Source organism: Heterodontus francisci, chromosome 8, assembly GCF_036365525.1.
Source record: "Heterodontus francisci isolate sHetFra1 chromosome 8, sHetFra1.hap1, whole genome shotgun sequence".
NCBI classification, from domain to species: domain Eukaryota; kingdom Metazoa; phylum Chordata; class Chondrichthyes; order Heterodontiformes; family Heterodontidae; genus Heterodontus; species Heterodontus francisci.
Window position 1 is genome coordinate 88,663,257 of NC_090378.1, and position 18,574 is coordinate 88,681,830.

The window sequence follows — 18,574 nt, forward strand, 5'->3', positions numbered from 1 at the left end:
ATGACAATTGTCAGGCAATGTCCATCTCCAACAAGAGAGAATCTAACCACCTCCCTTTGGCGTTCATTGGCATTACCATCACTGAGTCCCTCACTATCATCATCCTGGGATTACCATTGACCAGAAACTGAACCGGACTAGCCACGTAAATACTGTGGCTACAAGAGCAGGTCAGAGGCTGAGCATTTGGCGGCGCGTAACTCACCTCCTGACTCCCCAAAGCCTCTCCATCATCTATAAGGCACAAGTCAGGAGTGTGATGGAATACTCTCCACTTGCCTGGATGGGTGCAGCTCCAACAACACTCAAGAAGCTCAACACCATCCAGGACAAAGCAGTCCACTTGATTGGTACCGTATCCACCACCTTCAACATTCACTCCCTCCACCACTGATGCACAGTGGCAGCAGTGTGTACCATCTACAAGATGCACTGCTGCAACGCACCAAGGCTCCTTAGACAGCACCTTCCAAACCCACGATATCTCTACTTTCTGGAAGGACAAGGGCAGCAGATGCATGGGAACACCACCACCTGCAAGTACCCCTCCAAGCCACACACCATCCTGACTTGGAACTATATCCCCGTTCCTTCACTGTCACTGGGTCAAAATCCTGGAATTCCCTTCCTAACAGCACTGTCGGTGTACCCACACCTCAAGGACTGCAGTGGTTCAAGAAGGTAGCTCACCACCATCTTCTCAAGGGCAATTAGTGATGGGCAATAAATGCTGGCCTACTCAGCCACACCCACATCCCCTGAACGAATAAAAAAACTTCAGTACTTTTTGGAAAACTACTTTTCTGTGTTGACTATTTCTCCATTTTCGTGTTCCTACCTTGAATAACCAAGTTGTCCATTTTCATGATCATTGAAAATAATTTTCAGCCAGTTTACTTAACGCTTCAAAACAGTACTTCTTTGAAATATGTTTAACAGCAAAGCTATGATGGGAAAAAAATGCCTGAAGTGTCAACAATTGCATTGCACCATCTTTTATTATGGAAAAGTTCATTAACCAATGCACTGGCACTCAGACAGAAACGTGTAGAAGGAAAACATCAGGGGCATTTTGCTTCAAACAATATTTCTTCTGGGGTTTGGGACAAGTCAGCATCAATGATCCAATCCTGTCTTCTTTTTCATGAGCAAAACTGTTTTGACTGGATCCAATCCGTTGACATGCCTCGATTTGTCACCAAATTCAGACATAAAACTTGGAATTGAAGCGTTTCCTTTTAGACGGGTCTTTAACGTTGACTTGGTTGTAAGGGCACTGCGAAGAGAATTTTAAAACATGGAATGATTCTTTTCTGCCCTGGCTATGAATGTAACGGGCACCTAATAGTTGAAGATTCTTCACACATATAAATTAACGTGGGATAAAAGTCAGTTTTCTTGGCAAGCTGCCTCCAGGCTTAAGAATGTAAGTGAAAGACGAGGTTTCAACAAGTGGTATTGATTACTGTTCAGGAAACCGCACTTCCTAAACATGTCTCAAGTGCTGAGCTTGGTTATGTCGAAAGTGATCGAGCCTATTAGTGGAATTTAATGATTTATGTTGGGTTTTCTCAGTTTGAAGAAAGCAAAATCCCAATTTAATTTGAAGTCACTAATAAAACTAAATGTGTCCCGACCAGTTGGAAAGATGCGTGCCAAGATAACAAGGCTTAGAAAATCTAAACTAAAGCCTTAGGATTACTTCCCACATTCTTAAGCAATCGCCTTCAATATTTACTTTTTAATCAATCATTTTAAACAGTAAAAAGGGGAAAGATGAGGTTTTAAATGTTCTCCTTTGATGCATTATTAAAAATTCTCCTTGCATAAACTCAATAATAACATTCTTACAATCCCTCAGAATTGGTCCAAATGTTTATTTTAGTCTACGGATTTGTAACTATCTGTAACACAAAAATACAATAATAACTTGAGAACTGCCCTCGCAAACCTAAAGGGTCAGACATCTCAGATAGGATTTATTTTGGAGTTTGAGTCTGGATTTACTAGATCAGGAAAGAGGAAATTCCTGTTGGAAATCGGAGGCGGATGTAAACAAAAGAAAGTCTGTTACTCACGTGTCTGCAAGCGGAGCCGCAGCATTTCCCCCGCTGCAGGTGGGCCAGACGAGTAAATACCAGGTAACCGCTTTCTGGGTCCACGTAGGTCTGTTGGGCGGCCTTTAACAACACAAAGGGGACAGCTAATATTGTGGCCATACATTGTAAAACAAGAATGGTAAAAGGTGAATGTTGATGTTCTAATCTCCACCGACTGCAGACAGTGCGCGGATCTCCAGCTGGGAGCTAAAAGCTGCTGGAAAAAGGGGAGCCTTTTGCCCAAAGGGATTAGAATCGGCGCTGCATTAGGTTTCCAAACTGAGTTTGCAGGAATAACTTGTAAACATTTGGGAGATGAGCGGGATGTTTATTTGTGCTTTTCCCGTGTTGTCATTTCAGTGCAGCAGAGTCACCCGCCCCGCCCCCCAGCTCAGGGAAACATCCTTTACAGATGACACTTGTCGATATGATGGAGGCGGTGGGGGTGAACTAGGGGGACTGGGTGGGGTGTATGCGAGGCATAGGTTTTTACACCCCAATTTCCAATGACCACAGTGAGAACGAGTAAGCCACTCCACTCATTCACAACAACATGCATTTCTATTGCACCTTGCCATAGTAAAAACACCACAAGGCACTTCACAGGAGCATTATCAGACACAATGTGACACTGAGCCACATAAGGAGACCCAAATGCTTGGTCAAAGAGATAGATTTTAAGATGTGTCTCAAAGGAGGAGAGTTTTATGGGCATAATTTCAGAGTTCTTGGTCGTGGCAGCTCAAGACACGGGCACGAACAGCGGAGCCCTGAACATTTATGGGTATGATTTACTGTGGATTGGTTTTGTGAAGAAATCTAATGCAGACCACTTGCAGAAGTTTTAATGAATTGTTCCCACTGGGTCAATAGATGTATCTATAGACTTCCAATTGGTATTACGCACACATATTTATATGAGCCATGATTTTATTCACAATGCGTTGACTATTATTATCCTCATAAACCTAGCAAAATGTCACTTCCAAAAATAAAATTATAATACAGCACACAATGGATTCATCATTTTCCTTTGGGAGTGTTCATGATGTATAGAATAAGGATATACTGATTACTGATTTGCGGCAGTTCTATAATGTCTCATTTTCCAATAAATATGGCTAAATTGGAATATAATGTTCATCAACAACTTTAACTCAATCTAGACCAACAAGTGTATAAAAATACTACATGATTTATTACATTACATTGAAATTCATGCACTTGAATCCAAAAATGCAGTTACAGTGCACAAAGTGAACCGAGAGCAAGTCACTCTTGAAATCACTGCAATTTGAAGAGCCAAATTACACCTTTTCACAGAGCAGTAGCAAGTATGAGCTGTGACAAATTAAGAGGTGTAGGGAATGTTAAAATGATATCCTCGTGCTTTGAACAGCACTGTAAGAGCTAGCATGTAAAGCCCCAGCAATAAAGCAATTCACTAAACAGCAAGTTGAAATTATACAGATCCTTGTTTGATTATATTTAATTTTGTTGCTGCTGATCTATCATAATTATAATCTATGTTTAAATTTATTTTGTGCAATACATGTTTCTTTCTGTGAGCTGGGAATGACAGTCCTGATGCCATTACACTTTTCATTCCAAGTTTACATGTTGTAATTGCTTTTGATAGCAATGGATTTATTTAATTTTGTGCTGTTGGTGAGATGGATTGGAAAGCTCTCCTGATTCAATCAATCTGGAAAGGACAATTTGGGAAGGTGCTGGAGGTTGGCTGGGGGATGGAGGAAGAGGATTTGATAAGAGGACTTTAAACATCATAGAGCCACAACACTGCACATGGGAGGAAATTGGAAATGGAAATCTGAACTGCCCAAGATCCCATTTTCACTGAGGGAGGGATGTGTGCTATGGTGTGAAACCACCAGCTGCTGGGGTTTTAGTTTCAGGTCCCGAGTGTGTTGAGTTAGATCACTGATCTGACTCTGCAATTAACACAAGTTTAGCTTTGTAGTGAACTAGAAACAGCTTGGTTTCGACACTGAAGTTGGAGTGTAGACACATGCTTAAGGAATGTGCTTTTTAGAGATGTCAGGTCTGATTTTAGTCCAATACCTTAAAAGCAATATCGTTCGATTGTTGTTCGAAACTGCAATGTTTCCATAAATTAAATTTATCTGGGAGTGAAATGCCTGATGCCAATTCTTTATTTTTTGAATCTTAATATTTCACAGGATAGAAGGGTTTTTTGAGACTTGAGGAGGTGGTCATCCCTGCCCTTTTGCAAGTTGCCCCAGGCTCAGGGTTACGAGCCACGGCCAATGACAGAACCAGTGAATTTGCGGTGGTGATAGCGAAAGAGCTAGAACCTCGAGGGACAACAGCTGCTTACGGTTGGAGGATCCTTTGGGAAGAGAACTTGTGATTCCTTTAAATCACACGGGGAAGGCAATGGGAAACCACCTCATGTACATTTTCCCCAGTCGTATTGCTCATTTCTCATGGAAGTTCAAAAATGGAAGGCTCTTAAAAGCAACTGAAGAGGAAACTGCAGGAACATGAGGTGTGGAAAACTGAGCAGAGGATCTGCTATTGGACAGATTACTACCACTATTTCACAGGAATAGTAGCTGAAATTATATTATGCTTTGCCCAAATCAATGTACCTGAATTAGCTGATTATCCAGGAAACAGTCGTTACACTTACTATTTCATGGCATTATCACTTTATTTATTTTTGAATTATTGGATTAGACCACAGTGGGCTGCTTTTATTAGATATCAGACTTTTTGGCTTCTATTTTTTGTACCACACATGTCGTGAATCTGCTCCAATCCATTATATTACCCTTATCACATTTCTGCACAAATCATTTCTAAAAGGCGCCTTTATGTTATTTTTCATCGGGGTCCAAAAATGTATTTCCCACTTCAGCTGTGTTTGGTGCAGTTTTGGTTCATCAATTATGACCATTTTGTTAACCATTAGTGAACACAATACACTGCTGTAAAACAGACAGGAACTGTTATCAGAAAATGTTATGGAATAATCATAATGTCTGCAACTTAATCCTACTGACAAACTGTTTTGCACTTGCAAACTCACATTAATACACAGAACAAACAACAGATACTAAACAAACCCTATAGCAGTTCGAATGAAAGGTCACAGACCTGAAATATTAACACTGCTTCTCTCTCCACAGACACTGCCAGACCTGCTGAGTATTTCCAGCACTTCCTGTTTTTATTTATCCCACAGAAGTTTGGGTGTATTTTCCAATCTTCCAAAGTCAATGCTTAAAACTTTTTTCTTTTTAAGTAGAGATCCAATTCCCCTTTGAAAGCTCATATTCTATCTGTGTCCACTCCTCTTTCAGGCAGTGCATTCCAGATCATCATAACTCGTGGAGTGAAAAACATTCTCCTTATCAGCCCCTGGCAATTTTGTCAGTTATCTTAAATCTCTGTCCTCTGGTTACCAACCCGCCTGAAAGTGAAAACAGTTTCTCCCTATTTACTCTATTAAAAATCCCTCATAATTTTGAATACCTCTATTAACTCTCCCCTTAGCCTACTCCGCTTGAAGAGAAGCAATCTCAGCTTCTCCAGTCTGTCCAGATAACTGAAACCCCTCATTCCTGATACCATTCCAGCAAATCTCTGCACCCTCTCAAAGGCCTTTATGTCCTTTCTAAAGTGTGTTGCTCAGAATTGAACACAATACCCTAGCTAAGGTAGAACCAGTGATTTATAAAGATTTACCATTAACTTCCTTGCTTTTGTATACAATGGGCTGGATTTTAAAGCCACTCTGCCGTCGGGAACGTTGGTGGGGGGGCAATGAAGATCGGTGCGGCAGAGGCCCGCCACTGACCCCGACCCTGACAGGCCCCATGCCGATTTCGGCGGCGGCAAGGCCGCGTGGTGGGCACCCCGCCGCTCGGTGACAGGACACCCACTTAAATATGTAAACTAATTTACAAACCTCATTTAATGAGGGTCCCGTTGCCTCTTTAATCGCCGCACCGATCTTCATTCAGGCGGCCGACAATGCCACACCTTCGAATCCCCTTTCGGGGAAACGTGACACAACATCTGTGGGGATGGGGGAGGAGGATTTTTTTTCTCTGTGCGGGAGTGGGTGAGTGGGTTAAGATGCTGCGGACTGGTCGGGGGAGGGGGGGTTGACGTGAAGGGGGTAAAAGGAAAAGGTACAAAACTTTGGAAGGGGGGGGTGCAGGAAGGTCAAATTTTAAATATCTGTATTCTGGGAGGGAAAAGGGCAGGAATGTTGTGATTTACCATTGGGGTGGGAGAGTACATGGTACATTTATTTTATTTAGTTTTAGGAAACTTAAATTTACCTGTCCCTTTCAATTTTAAATGTGCATTGAGGGCTGTAAGCCCTTTAAAAATGCCGCCAGCACATTGGCACCATTACCTGCAGTGGCTCACCCGCCCCCCTCCACATCATCGCAGGGGGCAGGCTGCTGCGGCCATGCAAATGAGTCACCGGAGCAGTACCCCAGATTTTAAGGAGTTAGTTTATTAAGGACATGAGAAATAGGAACGGGTTTACATCAACACTGCTCCACCATTCAATGAGATCGTGGCTGAATTTTTACATTAACTCCACTTTCCCACCTTACTCCCATATTCCTTGATTTCCTTAGTGCCTAAACATCTACCAATCTCAGTCTTGAGAGTACTCATTGAATCACAGAAAGTTTATAGCTCAGAAAGAGACCACTTGGCCCACTGTGTCTGCGCCAGCCGAAAAGCAAAATAGCCACACAGGCTAATCCTACTTTCCAGCATTTGGTCCGTAGCCTTGCAGGTCACAGGACTTTAGGTGCACATCCAGGCACGTCTTAAGTGAGTTGAGGATTTTTGCCTCTACTACCCTTTCAGGTAGTGAGTTCCAGACCCCCAACACCCTCTGTGTGAAAAATATTTTCCTCATCTCCACTCTAATCCTTCTACTAATCACTTTAAATCTATACCCCCTAGTCACTGACCTCTCTGCTAAGGTAAATAGGCCCTTCCCATCCACCCTATCCAGGCTCCTCACAATTTTGTACATTCCAATCAAATTTCCACTCAGCCTCCTCTGTTCCAAGGATAGCAACCCCAGCCCATCCAATCTTTACTCATAGCTGCAATTTTCCAGTCCTGGCAACATCCTTGTAAATCTCCTCTGTACCCTCTTTAGTGCAATTATATCCTTTCTGTAATTAGGTGACCAGAACTGCACACAGTACTCAGGTTGTGGCCTAAATAATGTTTTATATAGTTCCAGCATAACCTCACTACTCTTATATTGTATGCCTCGACTAATTAAGGAAAGGATTCCATATGCCTTCTTAACCACCTTATCGACCTGTCCTGCTATTCAGGGATCTGTGGACACACATACCAAGGTCCCTCACTTCCTCTACACCTCTCAGTATCCTCCCATTTATTGTGTATTCCTTTATCTTGTTTGACCTCCCCAAATGCATCACCTCACACTTCTCTGGGTTAAATTCCATTTGCCACTTTTCTGCGCACTTGGTCAGTGCATTGATATCTTCCTGCAGTCTACAGCTATCCTCCTCGCTATCAACCACACAGCCAATTTTTGTGTCGTCTGCAAACTTCTTGATCATTCCTCTTACATTTACATCCAAATCATTAATATATACCACAAAAAGCAGGAGACCTAGTACTGCACCCTGCGGGACCCCACTGGTAACAGCCCTCTAGTCACAAGAACACCCCTCAACCATTACCCTTTCTTTCCTGTCACTAAGCCAATTTTGTATCCAGCTTGCTACATTCCCCTGGATCCCATGGGCTTTTATTTTTTTAACCAGTCTGCCACGTGGGCCCTTGTCAAAAGCCTTGCTAAAAATCCATGTAAACCACATCCGCATCACTACGCTCATCAATCCACCTTGTTACTTCCTCAAAAAATTCAATTAAGTTAGTCAGGCACGATATTCCCTTAACAAATCCATGCTGACTATCCTTGATTAATCCGTGCCAAAGTGACAGTTTATCCTGTCTCTCAGAATTGATTCTGATAATTTGCCCACTACCAAGGTTAGATTGACTGGCCTGTAATTATTCAGTCTATCCCTTGCTCTCTCTTTAAACAAAGGGTCAATGTTAGCAGACCTCTAAACCTCTGGCACCACACCTGTATCCAGTGAGGATTGGAAAATGATGGTCAGACCTTCCACTATTTCCTCCCTGGTTTCTTTTAACACCCTGGGATACATTTCATTCGGTCCTGGTGATTTATCCACTTTCAAGCATGCTAATCCCCTTAATATTTCCTCTCTCCCTATGTTTATCACATTCAATACATCATACTTCTCCTCCTTAACTACAATGTCTGCATCTTCCCCCTCTTTTTTGAAGATACACGCAAAGTATTTATTGAGAACCAGACCCACATCTTACACCTCCACACACAGGTTATCTTTTTGGTCTTTCCCTAGTTATCCTCTTACTCTTAATGTATTGATACAACATTTTTGGGTTCTCCTTGATTTTACTTGCCAATATTCTTTCATGCCCTCTCTTTGCTTTCCTAATTTCCTTTTCAATTTCACCCCTCCACTTTCTATACTTCTCTCAGCTTTCTGTAGTATTGAGTTTGCAGTGTCTGACCTAAGCTTTCCTTTTCTGCCTTATTATACCCTGTAAGTTCCTTGACATCCAGGGGGGCTCTAGATTTGGCCATCTCTCCCTTTTCCTTTGTGGCAACATGTTTACTATGAACCCCCGAATCTCCCCTTTGAATTTCCATTAGATTGGAAAATCGCGAATGTAACTCCTTTATTCAAAAAGAGAGGGAGACAGAAATCAGGAATCACCAGGCCAGTTAGCTTTACAGCTGTATTAGGGAAAATGTTAGAAGCTATCATTAAAGATGTTATAGCAGGGCACTTAGAAAAATTCAAGGTAATCAGGCAGAGTCAACATGGTTTTGTGAAAGGGACATCATGTTTAACCAATCTATTGGATTTCTTTGAGGGAGTTACATGTGCTGTGGATAAAGGGGAACCAGTGGATGTATTGTAGTTAGATTTCCAGAAGGCATTTGATCAGATGCCACATCAAAGGGTATTGCAGAAAATAAAAGCTCATGGTGTAGGGGGTAACATATTGGCATGGATAGAAGATTGGTCAGCTAACAGGAAACAGAGAGTAGGCATAAATGGGTCATTTTCTGGTTGGCAAGATGTAACGAGTGATCTGCCACAGGGATCTGTGCTGGGGCCTCAACTTTTTACAATTTATATAAATTGAACACAAAAGTAGGGAGGTAATGCTTCAGTTATACAAGGCATTGGTGAGACCACATCTGGAGTACTGTGTACAGTATTAGTTTCCTTATTTAAGGAAAGATGTAAATGTGTTGGAAGCAGTTCATAGACTTAGATGAAGGGACCGAAGGTATGGTTGCTAAATTTGCTGATGACACAAAGATATGTAGGAAAGTAACTTGTGAAGAGGACATAAGGAGGCTACAAAGGGATATCGATAGGTTAAGTGAGTGGGCAAGGACCTGGCAAATGGAGTATAATATTGAAAAATGTGAAATTGTCCACTTTGGCAGGAAGAATAAAAAAGCATATTATCTAAATGGTGAGATTGCAGAGCTCTGAAATGCAGAGGGATCTGGGTGTCCTAGTGCATGAATCGCAAAAGGGTTAGTATGCAGGTGCAGCACGTAATTAGGAAAGTTAATGGAATGTTATCTTTTGTTGTGAGGGGAATTGAATACCACATGTTTCAGCTACACAGGGCATTGGTGAGACCACATCTGGAGTGCTGTGTACAGTACTGGTCTCCTTATTTAAGGAAGGATGTAAACGTGTTGGAGGCAGTAGAGAGAAGGTTTACTAGACTAATACCTGGAATGGGTGGCCTGTCTTACAAGGAAAGACTGTACAGGCTTTAGAAGAGTAAGAGGCGACTTGATTGAAACATATAAGATCCTGAGGGGTCTTGACAGGGTGGATGTGGAAAGGATGTTTCCCCTTGTGGGAGAATCTGGAACTAGGGGTCACTGTTTAAAAATGAGGGGTCGCCCATTTAAGACAGAGTTGAGGAGAATTTTTTTCTCTCAGAGGGTCGTGAGTCTTTGGAATTCTCTTCCTCAAAAGGCAGTGGAAGTAGAGTCTTTGAATATTTTTAAGGCAGAGGTAGATAGATTCTTGATAAGCAAGGGGGTGGAAGGTTATTGGGGGTAGGTGGAAATGTGGAGTAATCAGTTCAGCCATGATCTTATTGAATGGCGGAGCAGGCCCGAGGGGCCAAGTGGCCTACTCCTGCTCCTAATTCGTATGTTCGTAATGTTATCATTTAGTGCGAGGGGAATTGAACACAAAAGTAGGGAGGTAATGCTTCAGTTATACAAGGCATTGGTGAGACCACATCTGGAGTACTGTGTACAGTATTAGTTTCCTTATTTAAGGAAGGATGTAAATGTGTTGGAAGCAGTTCATAGAAGGTTTACTCGACTAATAACTGGAATGGGCGGGTTGGCTAATGAGGAAAGGTTAGACAGGCTGGGCTTGTATCCGCTGGAGTTTAGAAGAGTAAGAGGCGACTTGATTGAAACATATAAGGTCCTCAGGGGTCTTGACAGGGTGGATGTGGAAAAGATGTTTCCCCTTGTGGCAGAATCTAGAACTAGGGGTCACTGTTTAAAAATAAGGGGTCGCCCATTAAGACAGAGATGAGCAGACATTTTTTTTCTCTCAAGAGGGTTGTGAGTCTTTGGAACTCTCTTCCTCAAAAGGCGGTGGAAACAGAGTCTTTGAATATGTTTAAGGCGGAGGTCAATAGATTCTTGATAAGTAAGTGAAAGGTTATCAGCGGTAGGCAGGAAAATGGAATCGAGGTTACAATCAAATCAGCCATGATCTTGTTGAATGGCAGAGCAGGCTTGAGGGGCCCACTCCTACTTCGTATGTTCGTATGTATGTAATGCCTCCCATTACTCTGACACTGATTTACCTTCAAATAGCTGTTTCCAGTCCACTTTTGCTAAATTACCTCTCAGCTTGGTAAAACTGGCCTTAACCCAATTTATAACTTTAATTCCTGTTCTGTCTCTGTCCTTTTCCATAATTATGTTAAAACTAACTGAATTATAATCACTACCACCAAAATGCTCTCCCACTGCCACTCCCTCCACCTGCCCAGCTTCACGACCTAAAACCAAGTCCAGAACCTTGCCCTCTCTTTTTGGACTTGTTACATACTGGCCAAAAAGTTCTCCTGAATGTACCTTAAGAATTCTGTTCCCTGCATTCCTTTCATACTAAAACTATCCCAGTTAATATTGGGATTGTTAAAATCCCCTACTATTACTGTCCTATTGTTTTTGTACTTCTCAAGAGATTTGCCTACATATTTACTCTTCTATCTCCTTTCTGATTGGGGTTCTATAGTACACTGCCCCTCTATTGTTCCTAAGTTCAATCCATATGGCCTCAATTAATGATCCTTCTAACATATCATCCCTCCTCACAGCTGTAATTATTTCGCTAACCAAAATTGCCACCCCCATCCCTTTTTAGCCTCCTATCTCATCTGAAAACCCTGTGACCAGGAATGTTGAGCTATCATTCCTGTCTCTCTTTTAAACCATATTTCTGTAATAGCTATGATATCATGCCATGTCTTTTTCTGTGCCCTCAGCTCGTCTGCTTTATCTGCGATACTTCTTGCATTGAAGTAGATATCCTTGAGCACTGCCAAACTCTTTTTTTAATTTTCTAAGCTTTGTTTCCTCTGCCTTCCATTTCCATTTCTGATTATGCCCCATCTGAGTCTACCCTCAGGTTGCCATCCCCTGCCAAACTAGTTTAAACCCTACCAAGCAGCACTAGAAAACCTCCAGGCAAAGATACTGGTCCCGGCCCTACTGAGGTGCAAACCATCCAGCTTATACAGGTCCCACCTCCCCCAGAACTGGTTCCAATGCCCAGGAATCTAAAGACCTCCCCCTCCAGCACCATCTCTCCAGTCACCATTCCTCATCTCTAACCTCATTTTCTATGCTCACTAGAACGTGGCACTGGGATTACTACCTGTGAGGTCCTACTTTTTAGTGTCTTACCGAGCTCCCTAAAATCTGCTTTCAAGACCTCATCCCTCTTGCTACCTATGTCATTGGTACCAATGTGAACCACAACCTCTGGCTGTTCGCCCTCCCCCTTAAGAATGTCCTTCAGCCACACTGTGACATCCTTGACCCTGGCATCAGGGAAGCAACATACCATCCTGGAGTCATGTCTACAGGCGCAGAAATACCTGTCTGTTCCCCAACTATCGAATCCCCTACAACTACCTCTTCCACTCTTCTTCCTTCCCGCCCTTGCAGCTGAGCCACCCGTGGTGCCCAGAACTTGGCTCCTGCTACACACCTCTGAGGAACCATTGCCCTCACCAGTGTCTAAAATGGAAAATCGGTTTATGAGCGAGATAGGCTCAGAGGACTCCTGCACTACTGCCTGGTCCTCCTAGACCTTTAGGTGGTCACCATTCCCTCCCTGCCTGCACACTCCTAACCTGCAGTGTGACCAGCTCCCTAAATGTACTATCCATGTAGTAGCCCAGTGGTTGCACCACAGTGACTCCAGCCCCCGCTCGAGTTCCGAAACCCGGAGCTCAAGTTTCTGCAGCTGATGACACTTCCCGCAGATGTGTTCACCAAGGCCACTTGCCCACAACTTCCCACATACCACAGGAGGCACATTCCACTCGATTGAGCTGCCTTGCCATATCTTAACCTTACTTTTGAACTAGTTGCTAGAAGAATGTAGAATTACAGACCCTCGCTCACTAATCACCTTCTCCTGTAGGTAATTAAAGGTTATTTAAAACTTTTACGTTTTCTATTATGCAGCTATTTACACACAGTCCCTTACAGTGGATACTCACTGACCAATTGGCTTATAAGTTAAGTTGCACTCCCCTCGCTTGGAGACAAAGGAAGAAAAAAATCACCAACTACTGGAGGCTGAAAAAGGTAGAAGGAGCACCTCCTTCCCCTCTTCACCTTACTAGTAGTAATAAACCTCGTTTAAAAAAAAAGATAAGACACACCTGTTTATTCCCTAGTTTAGATAAGACAAATAGGAAATACTCACCAGCCAATCACCTAACTGATGTCACACCTCGATTTTTCTTTCCGAACTCGGGCTCTGAACCTACAGACTGGTGGCGGTGGCTGTTGCAACGGCTAGTCCCGCTCAGCTCTCATTGTTTCCTACAGCTCCTGTCTGAACCTATGGACTGGTGGCGGTGGCTGCTGTAGCTCGTTACGCTCGGCTCTCACTGGTTCCCACAGCTCCTGCAGTCTAGACTGTGCACCCAGAGTCCACTAGGGTTGAGAATTCCAAAGAATCACAACCCCTTGAATGAAGAAATGTCTCCTCATTTCAGTCCTAAATAGCTGACCACTTATCCTGAGACATTGAACTTTAGTTCTAGACTCTTCAACCGGGAGAATCAACCTCTCAGCATCTACCCTCTCAAGCTATCTGAGAATTTTATATGTTTCAATGAGATCACCTGTCCTTCTTTTAAATTCCAGAGCACATGGGCCCATTCAACTCAACCTCTCCTCACAGGAGAGACCTCTCATTCTGGGAATCAATCTAATGAACCTTTGTCACACCTCTAAGGCAATTATATCCTTCCTTAGGTAAGAGGACCAAAACTGTATACAGTACTGCAGATGTAGCCTCACCAAAGCCCTATATAATTACAGCAAGACGTCCTTATTCTTATACTCCAATCCCTTTGCAATAAAGGCTAACACACCATTTGCTTTCCTAACTGCATGGCAACTTTCAGTGATTCGTGTACAAGGACTCCCAAATCCCTCTGAATACCAACATTTACCAGTCTCTCACCTTTTAAAAAATATTTTGCTTTTTCATTCTTTCTGCTAATGTGTATAATTTCAAACTTCCCCATATTATATTCCATCTGCTACCTCTTGTCCAATCTATATAATTTGTAACCTCTTTACATCCTCCTCAAAGCTTTGCATCGTCAGCAAACTTGGTTATATTCCACACGGGCCCTATATCTAAGTCATTGATGCAGATTGTAGGCAGCTTAAGGCTCAAACACAAATCCTTGCTGCACTCCACTTGTTACAGCCTACCATCCCAAATATGACCCGTTTATTCTTACACACAGTTTTCTGTCCATTAACTAATTCTCAATTCTTATTACCCGGAACCCCATGAGCCGTAATCTTGTGGAACAATCTCTTGTGTGACACCTTATTGAATGCCTACTGAAAATCCAAATATACTAAATTCACTGGTTCCTCTTTGTCTACCCAGCTGTTATTTATAAAATCTAAAAGATTAGTCAAACACTATTTCCCTTTCATAAAACCATGTTGACTTTACCTAATCTTATTGTATTTTTCCAAGTGCTGTTATCATGTACTTAACAATAGATTTTAGCAATTTTCCTACTACTGCTGTCAGGCTAAGTGCCTACAGTTTCCTGTTTACTCTCTCCCTCCTTTCTTGAATAGTGGGGTTACATTTGCTACTTTCCAATCCATGGGGATGTTCTAGAGTTTAGGGAATTCTGGAAGATCAATGTATCCACTATTTCTGCAGCCAACTCTTTTAAAGCCCTATGGTGAGAGCCATCAGGTCCAGGTGATTTGTCAGTTTGCAGTCCCATTAATTTCTCCAGTACATTTTATTTGCTAATATTAATTATTTTAAGTTTCTAATTCTCAATACACACTCGGTTCCTCACAAATTCCAGTATGTCCATTGTGTCTTCTCCTGTGAAGACCAACACAAAATATTTGTTTTTAACTTCAGCCATTTCCTTATTCACCATTATAATTTCTCCTATCTCTGCCTCTAAGGGATTCACATTTACTTTTGCTAATCTCTTTTTACATACCTGTAAAAGCTCTACAATTTTTTAAAAAATATTTCTCGTTAGTTTACCCTTATTCTATTTTCTTCATCTTAATCAATTTCGTGGCTATGCTTTATTGATTTTTAAAATCCTCCCAATCTTCAGACCAACTACTCTTCTTGGCAACATTGTAAGCTTTTTTTTTATCTAATGCTATCCTTAATTTCTCTAGTTAGCCATGACTGTACCATTTTTCCAGTGAAGTTTTTATTTCCTATTACCATTGTTAAATTCTGTGCCCCTTTTTGACACAATCTGCTTGATTTTACCCAAATCTCTACTCTACTCCATAGCCTTGACTTTTCTTTTCAGACTTATAAATTTATCCTTATCTGAGCCCTCTCTTTCCCCTTATTAGTGTAAAGCCCTATCTATTTCCCTAGTTTTTTAATTTGCCAACACACTGGTTCCAGCCCAGTTTAAGTGGAGCCCGTCCGAATGGAACAGCTCCCTCTTTCCCCAGTACTGGTGCCAGTGGCCCATGAATTGAAACCTCGGCCTCCCACACCACTGTTTCAGCCATGCACTTAAACCTTTAATCTATTTGCCCCTATGATAACTTGTGCATGGCTCAAGTAGTAGAGATTATTACCTCTGATGTTCCGCTTTTTAATTTGTACTTTAGCTCCTCAAACTTCTTCGCAGAACCTAATTCCTAGTTCTACCTATGTTGTTGGCCCTTATGTGGACAACAGCTGGATCCTCTCCCTCCTTCTCCAGTCATGAGGAGATGTCCTTAACCCTGGCATTGGGCAGGCTTTGGAACTCCCGGTCATAGCTGCAGAGATAAGTATCTATCCCCCGAACATCCTATCCTCTATCACTGTTACATTCCTTTACACTCCCCTGACATGAATATCTTCCTGTACTACTGTGTCGTAAATTTTCCCATCCTTCCTGCAGTCTTTGTTCTCATCCACCCTGGTAGCAAGCACCATGTACGTGCTGGACACTGGCAAAGGCTGAGGGTCCTCCATCACAGCATCTGGGGGTCTCCTTACCTGCTTTAATGGCTCTAACACACTCCTGTCTCTGACCACAGACTAGATCTAAACCACAACCGAACCAAAAGACTGTGACTGCCTCCTGGGTCATAATGCCCAGGCAACCCTCGCCGTCCCTGATGCATCTCAATGACTACACCTTAGACTCCAGCTCAATAACCCTGAGTCGAAGTTCCTCGAATTGCAAACACTTATTATAGACTGTGATTTACTTTCTCTTGTATTTGTTGCAAATGAGTGCTAATGGGCCAGACTTTGCTGTAGCCCTTGCACCAACAAATGGTGCCTGCATTAGTTAGACTTGAGCCTGCACCCTTCAACTCAAAACATTTTTGTCCACTCAGATGCTTAAAGTACGAGGTGATAATTGTGCAACGAGGGTAACAGGGCAAGAACTGTGCAACTCCTTAACCAATCAGATTGAAAGATTGGGGAACAGTGCAAGGACTGAGAAAGAAGTGTAAATTAGAGTGGGTGAATTCAATGACAAATCAGTTACAGAAAGAGAGAAGGAAAGAAAATTTGAATTAAGAGAGATAAAAGAGACAGACATGAATTATTTTTAATTTAAATTTTTACGTTCAAAATCTCTAACAACAATTAAAACCTGAAGGAATGAGGCTCCTCACTTGTAATCGTTAATTTTCAGTGCCAGGAGTTAATTGGAATAACTAACAATTATCATCATTAAAAGGGTACTTAAACTTGAAATGACAACGTGACCAGTTGAGTTCATATCTAACACGCAAATACACATCGTTTAATACGAACAAGAAGTCATTTCCCCAAAGCTGACGGCAGAGCGACGCATCACGACAGCAACCTTGGCAGGTTAGCATTAACTGTTCGCCTGTCCCTCGCTTGAAGATGTGGTACTTTCCGCAAAAATAACAGCGAGCGCCGTTAACCTCACCCTTAATTTGACAGCAAATTCTGCGTCAAATAATATTCCAAATGCAAAGCAATGAGTTAAGAGAATGGCGTAATGTCGTTTGAGTATTTTAAAGGCACCTTTTCCCTTTCCTTTTTTTCAAAAAACACAACACAGCTGGAAATATTTCAGCCCACAGGAAATTGCAATCTTGATCAATGAAAGGTGTAATATAGTGAGCAGCACTCACTGGTCTGAAAGGGCTGGAACGAAAGTTTGGCCTGGCAGCACTTACTTTGCTGGTAACAAGGATCGTTTCCGCTTGAAAAGTGCGGTGGCAGTTGTTGGCAATGACTCACCTCGCAGGCCTGGCGATGAGAGGCGGCGATCTCCTTTTCGAGTGCTGTTAACGCCGCAACTTCCCGGGGCTCGGCTTCAGGCGCCCCGTCCCCTGTACTGACAGCCGAATGGGGTTCCTCGCCCGGGCTGCCCCGACCCTCGCTGCCGCCGGAGCCCGGGCTGCCCTGTCCCTCATTGCCGCTCACACTGGAGCTGGAGTTCGGGCTGACCTTGCAGCCAAGAGTCGAGGTCACACAAAGACTTTTGCACACACTTCTTCCAATATTATAAGCAACGCTTGGCCACTTCAAAGTGTTTGGATGTAACAACATTGGGATGAATGTGTTGAACTGCACCGGGAGGATAAACACTGCAAAGATTTAGGGTTTAAAAACATTGTCGGCATTTCACAGCACCGGGCCATTGGGAAGGTTACACTGCACCGAAACAATCATACGCTGAAAATTCCCTAAACGTACATGAAATAGTCGGATATTTTAATTAAACAAAGGATATCGCGTTTGTTGGAGAAACTTGACTGATTTTAGTGGAAAGTGCTTCCTGCTCACACTGGTAAATGTTTGTCGCCTTCCGGATGCTGGAGCAGTGGCGCAGCTTTTGCACTGGTTGTTGTCAGAGTAAAAAAGGAAATCGGTGGTTTCTCTTCACCCGGGAAACGATGCACAGGAATAATACAGTTCAACTTGGGAGCTGACACGAACGGACCAGTGTGAAGGAATTATTATGCTGTAGATTTAGAATTAAATTAATGCCCCCAAATTGTAGAATGACACATCTCCAGTTTAAATATTTAGTCTCTTCCATGTAGTGTATCAAAATGACACAAGCCTTAATGTGTATACATTGACATCAGAGGTCACATGTGTATGGCAAGCCAGAGTGTACAAAGGTATTTAGCCAAACAGCCTCCTTTTCAGAAAAAATATGCAAAATTGTTTGCAAATTAATCCACATACATGAGAGTTACTTTGTCTGAAAGTTAAATTTTGCAATGTCCTGCATTCCAGAATATCATCAATATAATTTTTTGGCAATAAAACGGTCCTCAATCTCATTGTTCATGTTTGGTCAGCAGAGTACTTGCCTTGCCTTCCTCAGACTCTACTCGATTGCTTGCATGGACACATTTCAGTATCTTTTCTCATCACTTTAGGAATAATGATCTACCCCCTTTTGTACAAGATGCCATCTTAGGCAGTCACTTCATCTCTATATGTCCAGTACTCTTACAGTAACAGGTGTGTCCTTGATGGTTTCAGGCCATCCTTACATCACAATTTCCTGGAGCATTTGAAGAGTTG

At 42.4% G+C, this 18,574-nt stretch overlaps 1 protein-coding gene across 1 annotated transcript; it reads right to left on the reverse strand.

Annotated features, from left to right (window-relative positions):
- Positions 1-979: 979 nt before the first annotated feature.
- Positions 980-18,112, reverse strand: c8h1orf53 (chromosome 8 C1orf53 homolog). Its single transcript, XM_068037698.1, has 3 exons — positions 17,273-18,112; positions 2,079-2,180; positions 980-1,276 (listed from the first exon to the last, which is right to left on the reverse strand). The coding sequence occupies exons 1-3, from the start codon at positions 17,582-17,584 to the stop codon at positions 1,205-1,207; spliced, it is 486 nt and encodes a 161-aa protein (XP_067893799.1). The 5' UTR covers positions 17,585-18,112; the 3' UTR covers positions 980-1,204.
- Positions 18,113-18,574: the final 462 nt, after the last annotated feature.